The 11,122-nt window shown below is 39.4% G+C and overlaps 1 protein-coding gene across 1 annotated transcript; it reads left to right on the forward strand.

Moving 5' to 3' along the window:
- The first annotated feature begins 267 nt into the window (after nucleotides 1–267).
- On the forward strand, nucleotides 268–5,391 carry LOC142528379 (uncharacterized). The gene is made up of 9 exons (XM_075633422.1): nucleotides 268–1,086; nucleotides 1,488–1,589; nucleotides 2,279–2,455; nucleotides 2,567–2,624; nucleotides 2,910–3,265; nucleotides 3,377–3,683; nucleotides 3,860–3,937; nucleotides 4,718–4,761; nucleotides 5,308–5,391. The coding sequence occupies exons 1-9, from the start codon at nucleotides 268–270 to the stop codon at nucleotides 5,389–5,391; spliced, it is 2,025 nt and encodes a 674-aa protein (XP_075489537.1).
- The last annotated feature ends 5,731 nt before the right edge of the window (nucleotides 5,392–11,122 follow it).

Below are 11,122 nucleotides of genomic sequence, written 5' to 3' on the forward strand. Positions count from 1 at the left end.
GACAAGCTTTCCAAGCTAGAGGACAAGGTGCAAGTGCAAATGTTCGTGGTGGCCACAAAGGTAAGGGTAAGATAGAGCAACGCTCTAAACCTCCTATGCCTTCTTCTGATACTGAACGACAGGTATGTCCTAAGTGTGGAAAGCCACACAAGGGTGAGTGTTTGGTGGGTAGTGGACGATGTTTTAGATGCAAGGAGATGGGGGACACGACACTGAAATATCCTCTTCTCCTCAGGCAAAGGAAAATTCCAAGGCTGAATTTTTGCTATGACGAAGGAAAGTGTCAATCCTGATTCTTCTGTGATATCATATAATATTTTAATCTACGGCAAAGAAGCAATTACATTGATTGACACTGGTGCAACCCATTCTTTTATGTCTGAAGTGTTTATGCATTCTATATCTGTTGAACCTACTGTTATGCCATTACACTTCAATATTGTGTTGCCCTCTGGTGATGAAATTTGTTCCATTAATATTATCAACGCATGTCCTGTACAAGTGGGTAATAGATTACTGTTTGCTGATCTTATTGTTATTCCAATGGTTGTATTTGATGTTATTTTGGGGATGGATTGGTTATCTGCGTATTGTGCGGTAATTTATTGCGTGGGCATGACAGTGAAGTTTTTAGCCGATGACCATGATAGTGATGTGTTTGTTGGTCTAGGATTTTCGATGGGTATTCCTATTATATCTTGCCTTCAAGCTAATAAGTTGTTGCACAAAGGTTTTATGGGTTTTCTAGCTTCAGTGGTTGATGTGCAAAAGGAAAGTAATTTGCAATTACATGATATTGATGTGATTCAGGATTATCCTGACGTATTTGCTGATGATATGCTTGGATTACCACTTGATCGGGAGGTGAAGTTTGTTATTGATTTAATTCCAGGTACAGCTCCAATTTCCAAGGCTCCATACAGAATGGCTCCTACTGAAATGAAAGAATTGAAGACTCAATTGCAGGAGCTATTAGATAAAGGTTTTATCCGACCTAGTTCCTCATTGTGGGGAGCTCCAGTTTTGTTCGTTATGAAGAAAGATGGATCATTGCGATTATGTGTTAACTACCGAGAACTCAACAAGGTAACAGTGAAGAACAAATATTCTTTGCCACGTATTGATGATCTCTTTGATCAATTGTAAGGAGCAGCAATATTTTCGAAGATTGACCTTCGGTCAGGTTACCATCAATTAAAGGTGAAAAAGGAGGACATACCAAAGACTGCGTTTAGAACAAGGTATGACCATTATGAATTTTTGGTGATGTCGTTTGGACTAACGAATGCTCCTTCAGTTTTTATGGATTTGATGAATCGTGTCTTTAAGCCGTATTTGGATACTTTTGTCATTGTTTTTATTGATGACATCTTGATCTACTCAAAGAAACGAGAACTTCATCGTGAGCATTTGAGGATTGTGTTGCAGCTGTTGATGGATAAGCATTGTATGCCAAGTTAAAGAAATGTGCGTTCTGGTTGGAGCAGGTGGCATTTTTGGGCCACATCGTTTCGAAAGAAGGAATATCTGTTGATCCATCCAAAGTTGAGTCCATAAAGCAATGGTTCATTCCAAAGACAGTTTCAGAGGTAAGAAGTTTTCTTGGTTTGGCAGGATATTACAGACGTTTCATAGCGGACTTTTCGAAGATAGCTTTGCCATTAACGAGTTTGACAAGTAAGGCAACAAAGTTCGAATGGACCATTGAGTGTAAACGAGCATTTCAAACATTGAAAGATAAGTTAACGTCTGCCCCTGTATTAATACTTCCTTGTGGTACTCAAGATTTTGTTGTATATACAGATGCTTCAAAGCAAGGCTTAGGTGCAGTACTGATGCAGCGTGGGAAAGTGATAGCTATGCTTCTCGTCAATTGAAGGACTATGAGAAGAATTATCCCACTCATGACTTGGAGTTGGCGGCGGCGGTTTTTTCTTTAAAGATTTGGCGGCACTATCTATATGGTGAGAAATGTGAAATATTTACAGATCACAAAATTTTGAGTTATTTGTTTTCGCAGAAGGAATTGAATATGCGGCAGCGGAGATGGTTGGAACTGGTAAAGGATTATGATTGCACCATTAGCTATCATCCTGGTAAAGCTAATGTGGTTGCGGATGCTTTGAGTCGCAAATCAAGTTCATTATTGGGTTCCATGATTTCTAAACCTTTGTTGTTTGATTTGCAAAGAAATGAGATCAATTTGGTATCTTCAGGTACAGTTGCTCGATTATCTGCACTGTTTCTCCACTCAACCTTATTTGATTGAATTTTGAAGGAACAACAGCTGGACACTCAATTATTAGAGTTGAAGAGAAAAAGTGATCTGACAGGAGTTTCAAAGTTTGGGTTGAATCGTGATGGTTTATTGACCTTTCGAGGTAAGATATGTGTTCCTATGGGTGATGGCATTCGAAAAGATGTACTTCTTGAAGCTCATACAACGCCATATTCTGTACATCCTTGTAGTACAAAGATGTATCAAGATCTTCGATGTCTTTATTGGTGGCCAGGCATGAAGAAAGATATCATGTTATTTGTTTCTTAATGTCTAACCTGTCAACAGGTTAAGATTGATCACCAGAGACTAGCGGGATTGTTGCAATCCTTTCCTATACCGAAATGTAATTGGGAGCACATAACCATGGATTTTGTTACTGGCTTGCCAAGAACTCAGAAAAGCTTCAATTCTATTTGGGTGATCGTGGATCGATTAACCAACTCATCTCATTTTCTTCCTGTCAAGACGACGTATTCTATGAATCAATATGCTGAGGCTTATATTCAAGAAATTATGAGACTTCATGGAATACTGGTATCGATAGTTTCAGATCGTGATCCAAGGTTTACATCAGAATTTTGGAAGAGTTTGCATAGAGCCTTGAGAACTAAATTGGCTTTTAGTACAGCCTACCATTCTCAAAGCGACGGTCAATCAGAAAGGGTTATCCAAATTCTTGAAGATATGCTAAGGGCTTGTACGATTGACTTCCCAGGAAGTTGGGATTCCAAGTTGCCTTTGGTGGAGTTCACGTATAATAACAGCTACCAGTCTTCTATAGGCATGGCACCTTATGAAGCTTTATATGGAAGAAAGTGCCGATCTCCTTTGTTTTGGGAAGAGGTAGGTGAAAGGAAGATGTTGGACCAGGAGTTGGTTCAACAAACAGCAGATGTTGTGGCATTGATCCAAGAAAGAATGAGGACCGCTCATTCTGGACAGAAGATTTATGCCGATGTTCGACGACGACCTTTAGAATTCGAGGTTGGTGATCATGTATTTATTAAGATAGCTCCTCTCAAGGGGGTTATGCGATTTGGCTAGAAAGGTAAGTTAAGTCCTCAATATATTGAGCCATTTGAGATTCTTGATAAGATTGGAGACCGAGCCTATCGTCTTGCATTGCCACCGGACTTGGATCGAGTTCACAACGTATTTCATGTTTCTATGATACGTAAGTACCTTTCTAATCCATCTCATGTCGTTTGGTATGATTCATTGGATCTTTTGCCTAACCTAAGCTACGAGAAAATGCCGATTCAAATTCTTGATCGCAAAGTTAAAGTGTTGAGAAACAAAGAAATTGGCCTTGTCAAAGTTCTTTGGAGGAATCAAGTAATTGAAGAGGCCACGTGGGAACCGGAAGAAGAGATGAAGCATCGTTATCCAAGTTTATTCGACGGTAAGCAAATTTCGGGGACGAAATTTTTATAAGGAGGGGAGATTGTAATATCCCAACCTTTTAGCATTTTATTGTTTATAATATTATTTTTGGTTGGGTGTTTAGGATATATGTTTATTGGAATGACTATTGTATGGTCATTGTTTATGGTTATTGTTTTGGTATCATATTCATAGTTGGTGATGATTATGGAAGTGAATGGGTAGAACAGAAAGTTGATCTTAAGCCAAATAAGAAATGGAAATGCAGAAACGGTATGAAAAATGTGGCAGTAGTTGTGGTATTTACATAATATTTTGTATATTGATCCAATTGATTTGAGGCCACTTCCATTAGAAAGATAAGATATAATGCTATAACTTTAATGTTTTGAGTTTTGTTCAAATCATTAGGGAAAACGAGCCAAAAGTGGCCCGAAGTGTGTCGCGTGTTTCGTTGTTCCTGCACTGACACATGTTGGGAGAATGAGCATAAATTTTTACTCAGAATTTCAAATGACATGAGGCCAATTGGAGAAGCAAGAAAATACATAGGGCTACAACGTTCATGTTTACCACTTTGGCTAATTTGGAAGAAAAAGTGCAGTTTTGTCCCTTGGACAGAGGGTACACGGACCCCTACACGGGGTCCGGGTCTTGCTATGAAAAATGAGTGATTTCCAGTGTGTACACGGACCTATACACGGATGGGGGCAGGGGGTCCGTGTCTAGGGCATAGAAAACACGTTTTTGAAGGAATTGGAGGCTTATAAACTTTACTCTAGACTCTTCTACACATTTCCTACCTTTCTCCTTTCTCTTCCATCGATTCAAACCTTTTTCCCTCAAGATTTTCTTCTATCCAATTCTCTACTCCAAGTGCAACGATTATAGTGATTTCTTAGTTGCTCCTACCATAGAATTAAAACTACAAAGTAACGGTTATATTATTTTGGAGTTTAGAAGGGTTGGTTTTATTGAAGGGTTAAGTTGTGTTTATTGATTCATTGGAATATTGGTGATGATTGTTGGTTATATTGTGTAATTTGGTTGTAGGATTTCCTTCAAGATCATCATTAGCCTCCATTGTGCTTGTAGTTGTAAGTAGAAGCTTCCTTTTTAATGCTCACATGATATATATGTATATAAGCCATGTTTATTGATGTTTAGCTCATTGCATTGTTAATTTATTGATGAATGTATTGTTATTTGTTTATTGAGCCAAAAATACCATTGAATTCATTGTTAAGGAGCTAGTACTTTATTGTTGCCTACCAAGTATTTGTTAAATTGCCTCAATGAAATTTCCCATGACCAAAGCCAAGGAAATGATAGTTAATTCATGCATGTCATTGGCCAATCACATGATTATGAGTATCTCTCACAGTTTTGATATATATTTATATCAAAGAGATACTCTCCACAGGTCACAGGTCACAGAATTATCATTTCCTTTCTTTTAATTCATGCCATGAAATACCATCTATATTGCTTTGTTATCTATTGTTCATTGAAGATGGTATTATTCATAGTTCATTGCCATTGCTATAACCATATTTCAAGCAAAGCCCATGTATATGTACTTGTTATGTACAGCTTTCTGCTTATTGAGTTTTATCTCATTCAGTTAATGTCATGTGATGCAGGTGATAAAAAGGATTGATGCGGATTGTCCGAGGAGGGAGAAGTCATATAGCAATGGAAGGGAAACTTTTGAACTTTTGTTATGAAACTTTTATATTGGAATTTATGGGGTATTGGAAATTTATGTTGGATTTTGATTTAATTTTGGCATGGTGAAACATTAAAAATTTTAATATCTTGTATTTTGTTAATGAACCAAGGATATGTTGTTGATGATTTTGAAAATGTTTAGGATGTAAATGGTTTATTGTTCTTTCCCGTGTAATTTCAAATGCTTCCGTGTAAATTTTTCCTTTCTAATTTAAAAGTCATGAGATGGAGTTGTTTCACGTACTGTCAAATTCAAGATAACACGACGTACTACAATTCATATGTTGCAAGAATTTCCAGAAAATCGTTCAAAAAGTCGCAGCACTCGAATTGACAGCAAAAAACTATTCTGCATTCTAAAAAAAAACTTTCCTTGAGCAGTCACACGAAAAAGACCATATCTCACTCGTTTCTTGTCCAAAAATTACAAATTTACTGTCAAATCGAAGGTATGAAAAATGAATAAGTTTTATATGTTGAAGGTTTTACCATAAAATGGATAAAAAATTCACAATATTCAAAAAGACAGCAGAATCGATTTTTGAGACCCAAAATTTTGATTCAAAATCATTTCAAACATTTTTGCTCAAACTTTTGCATAACCTACACATGTTTTTCATACAATATACATCAAAATAATTACTATGACAAGATCGATGCGAAAATGAAAGAATATACATGCCTTTGATCTTTAAACTCACGATACGGTGAATAACGAAGCGACGTGGTGCGGGAAGCGATCCGGGCGACTTGAGTCATGATTTTTATACTAAAATCAACATGTGGTTGCTGAAATTTTAAAGGAGAAAGGTGGAGATGGGGCTGCTGAAGAACGAGCCTACGAACCCTCCAAATTCTCTCCAAAAAAAAAAATGAAAGGGTGCAAGAGATGTGTGTGTGTGCAAAGGCCAAGTGTGTGTGTGTGTATACGTGCATGTGTTTGTGAGTGTAATGTGTGTGTGTGTGTTAATGGGTTGGTGGGTTAGTGGGGTATTAAGGGTTTAATTAGTAATTAACTTGCAAATTAAGAATATTAACCCGCTATTAACTTTACTAAAAGTCCCATAATTTAGAATAAAATACTCAAGTGATAACTTTGAAACTTTAAAATTTTAAAAATCACCTAATAATTAAATTAAGCTTTAAAAAACTTAAAACTTCTTAAATCGTTTAAAATACTAATTTTATTGACTTGAAATAAAATACCAAATTTTTCGTAAATTGTCTAATTCGTCGTCAGTCTCTTTTTCCGATCCGGTATCGAAATTTGCCTGAAACATAAAACTCGAGAAAATATTTTAACGTGCATCAATAAATATAAATAATTTAAAATAAAGCAAATCGTAAGTCATGCACCGTTAAAAATTATTTTAAACTTAAATAAAAAATTTAACAATTTAAATAATTGCATGGGTTTTACGTGCACTGATTTTGGACACTACAATTCCTCCCCCACTTAAATAAATTTCATCCTCGAAATTAAATCTTACCAAACAACTCTGGGTAGCGGCTTCTCATGTCTGCTTTCGCCTCCCAAGTGGCCTCCTCCACTGATTGATTCAGTCACAAACTTTGACAAACTCGGTCACCTTGTTCCGAAGACTCCGCTCTTGTCTGTCTAGAATTTGGACAGGTATTTCCTCATACGACAGATCTGGAGCCAACTGCAACGGCTCAAAACTCAAGACATGCGAATGATTTTCTATATACTTCCTCCGCATGGAGATTCAGAGGTAGGGCTACATGATAAGCAAATGTCCCAACTCTGCCAAAAATTTCAAATGGTCCAATAAATATCGGACTCAGCTTGCCTCTTTTTCCAAACCTCATAACACCTTTCAAAGGTGCTATTCTCACGAATACATGATCTCCCACGGCAAACTCAAGATAAATTCTTCTCTTGTCAGCATAACTCTTTTGGCGACTCTGGGTGGTCTTCATCCTGTCTCGGATCTTGACCACCACATCTGCGGTCTGCTAAACAATCTCTGGGCCAAGTTTTGATCCCTCACCTACTTCATCCCAATGAATCGACGATCTGAACTTCCTTCCATACAATGCTTTGTAGGGAGTCATACCTATCGATGATTGGAAACTGTTGTTGTAGGTAAATTCCACTAGAGATAGCTTCAATTACTAATTCCCATGGAAATCGATCACACAGGCTCGAAACAAATCTTCCAATTCTGAAACACTCGCTCAGACTGGCTAACTATCTGCGGGTGGAATGCTGTACTGAATAGCAACTTCATTCCCATGGCAGCATGTAAGCTCTTCCAAAAGGAAGATGTGAACCTCGGGTCTCTGTCAGACACAATAGAAACCGAGATCCCGTGCAATCGGACTATCTCCCTGATATAGAGCTCTGCATACTGTGTCATGGAGAAAGTCGTCTTTATTGGTAGGAAGTGTGCTGACTTAAAAAGTCGATCCATTATCACCCAAATGACATTGGATCCTCTGACTGACCTCGGCAAACCAACCACGAAATCCATTGTGATATTCTCCCATTTCCAGACAGGAATAAGGAGTGGCTTAAGCATACCTGCTGGTCTCTGATGATCTGCTTTCACTTGCTGACAAGTGAGACATTCAGATACAAATCGACGGATGTCTCGCTTCCTACCTGGCCACCAATACAGAATCTGCAAATCCTTATACAGCTTGGTACCCCCTGGATGAACAGAATACGAAGATGCATGTGCTTCTGTCAAAATATCCTCTCTGATGGAATCAAAACTGGACACCCACATCCTCCCTTCGTATTTCACAATACCATCAAACATTGTATAGAGTAAACTACCCTTGGCCTCATCCTTCGGTCTCCATTTCTGTAACTATTCAGTCTTCATTTCTGTAACTATTCATCTGAAGGTTGACCTCTACGGATTCGGTCTATCAAAGAAGATTAAACTATCAGGTTAGACAACTTGGGTGCTCTGCCCTTAGGATAAACTTTTAGGCCAAACCTCTGAATCTCTGACTGAAGAGATTTATGCGCCGACAACTGTGCTACCACTGCTACTTTCCTGCTCAATGCATCTGCCACAACATTAGCTTTGCCAGGATGATAGCTAATTTTACAATCGTAGTCTTTTACCAATTCCAACCACCGTCTTTGTCTCATGTTCAGCTCTTTCTATGTGAAAAAATACTTGAGACTCTTGTGATACGTAAATATTTGGCATTTCTCGTCGTACAAGTAATGTCTCCAAATCTTCAATGCAAAGACAACGGCAGCCAACTTGGGATCATGAGTCGGATAATTCTTCTCATGCACTTTCAACTGTCTGCAGGCATAAGCTATGACCCAACCATGCTGCATCAACACTGCGCCTAAACCGAGCTTAGATGCATCGATGTATAGCACAAAATTCCCTTGACCGGATGGTGTGGCTAAAACTGGCGCTGTGATAAAAGCTTGCTTCAAAGTTTCGAAGCACTTCTGGCAATAATCACACCATACAAATTTAGCATTTTTCTTAGTCAGTGAAGTGAGTGGCACTGCATGCGAGGAAAATCCCTGAATAAATTTCCTGTAGCAGCCTGCCAAGCCTAGGCAACTGCGGATCTCTTACGTGTTCTTCGGCTCAACCCATTCATTACTGCTGCCACTATAGCAAGATCAACCTCAATACCACTACTAGACATTATATGACCCAAAAATACTACTTTCTCCAACTAGAATTCACACTTACTGAATTTTTCAAACAACTTGTGACTCTGCAAGATCTGCAAAACTGTACCCAAATGTTGACAGTGCTCCTCATGGCTTTTCGAGTAAATAAGAATGCCTTCAATAAATATTATGACGAATTGATTTAGGTAGGGCTGAAATACTCGATTCATGAGGTCCATAAAAATTGCTCGAGCATTAGTCAGTCCAAACGGCATCACCAAGAACTCGTATTGCCCATATCAGGTTCTGAAGGCTGTCTTATGAATATCTGCATCCTTCACCTTTTGTTGATGATACGCAGATCGTAGATCTATCTTAGAGAACACTGTAGCTCCCTGCAACTGATCGAATAGGTCCTCGATCCTTGGTAATGGGTATTTGTTCTTGATCGTTATCTTGTTCAGTTCTCGATAATCGGTACACAACCTCATACTCCCATCCTTCTTCTTTACAAAGAGCACTGGTGTGGCCCATGGTGAGAAACTAGGGCGGATGAATTCTTTGTCTGAGAGCTCCTGAATTTGATGCTTTAGCTCTAACATCTCAGTTGGAGCTAAACGGTACGGTGCCTTAGAGATTGGCACAGTTCCTGGCACAAGGTCAATACAAACTCCACCTCTCTCTCTGGTGGAAGGCCTGTGACGTCATCATGAAAAATGTCGGGAAAATTTTTGACTACTGGTACATCAGATATTGACGGAGTGGGTGCGTCAGGTGCGTAAATAATACTGGCCAAGAAAGCCTGACACCCCTTGTGAATAAGTCTCCGTGCCTGCATGCAAGAGATCATGCGTGGAAAACTTCTCCATCTGTTCGGCTCAAAGAGAAACTGATCCATGCCCAATGGTCTTACCAACACTGATCTTTTTTGAAAGTCAATAAGAACTCTATTCTTCCTTAGCCAGTCAATTCCCAAGATAATGTCAAACTCTGGCAACGACAACACAATCAGATCGACATACACTAGGTGACCTTGCAGTTCGAGATCGATGTCTCTAACCACGCTAGTAGCCGATAACTCTTCCCCTGATGGGACTGTCACTGAATAGTTCACGTCGAGTCCAATGGACTTGACGTCCAAATGGTTACCAAACGTTTCCGAGATAAAAGAGTGAGTGGCCTCGAAATCTATCAAGGCCTTCGTGGCTCCTCTCTTTATGGAAATATTTTTTGAGAGACGTTAGCACAACACACCAAATTTATATCCTAAAATACTAATATTACCCTCAAGCATAATAGAAAATCTCTACACAAGTCACTAAAAATACTAACTGGCACACTAATAATCCCAACTCAAATTCGGAACATGCATAGCAAAAATACGGTACTGAATTATATAGTTTACCCGTCAAAAGAGTCGTATCTGGGTTCGCCTCCTCAGCCTTCATGGCGAACACTCTCCCCCTGGGTAGGCTGCCTCCACTGCGGGCAATCCTTCAGCATATGGTCACTGTCTCTGCACTTGAAGCATTTTCCAGAACCCCATAAACACTGGCCCATGTGTTGACAGTTGAACTTTGGACACACTGGGTACTCTGGCCTCTGAGGAGCATTCTGTTGTGGAATAGGACCCTTACCTCTCGGGGGTCCATGAAACGGCCTATTCCCTTGCTGTCCCTGGAAAGGCCTCTTAAACTGAGGTTGCTGCTGTTGCTGAGGTGTTTGATAAGGCCTCTTTCCCTGCCTATCGTTTTCAATGTCCTTCTTGTCCTGCTCCGCCACCAGGGCTCTCAACACGTCAATGGCATAGGTGGTAGGACCACCAACTCTCACATCACGGTGCAAGAATGGCCGTAACCAATCAATGAAGTGCCTCAGCTTCTCTCGGGCATCATTTGCAATTAGGGACACAAAGTGACACCCCCTATCAAATTTCCTGAAAAACTCTACGATGCTGCTGTCTCCCTGTCGCAAAGTCATAAACTCCCTAGTTAGGCGGGATCGTACTTCTTCAGTGAAGTACTTGGAGTAGAAGACCTCCTTGAAACTATCTCAAGTCAGTGTTTGCAAATTCACCAACACAGATGCGCTCTCCCACCACAGTCCGG

Source organism: Primulina tabacum, chromosome 16 (genome assembly GCF_025594145.1).
Source record: "Primulina tabacum isolate GXHZ01 chromosome 16, ASM2559414v2, whole genome shotgun sequence".
NCBI classification, from domain to species: domain Eukaryota; kingdom Viridiplantae; phylum Streptophyta; class Magnoliopsida; order Lamiales; family Gesneriaceae; genus Primulina; species Primulina tabacum.

Excerpts from the sequence above, each read along its gene's own strand:
- LOC142528379 (XM_075633422.1), top strand. The coding sequence starts at position 268 with ATGACGAAGGAAAGTGTCAATCCTGATTCTTCTGTGATATCATATAAT. Across the intron at positions 2,456-2,566 it reads CTCATACAACGCCATATTCT|GTTAAGATTGATCACCAGAG; the intron begins GTACATCCTTGT and ends ACCTGTCAACAG. Across the intron at positions 4,762-5,307 it reads CCTCCATTGTGCTTGTAGTT|GTGATAAAAAGGATTGATGC; the intron begins GTAAGTAGAAGC and ends CATGTGATGCAG.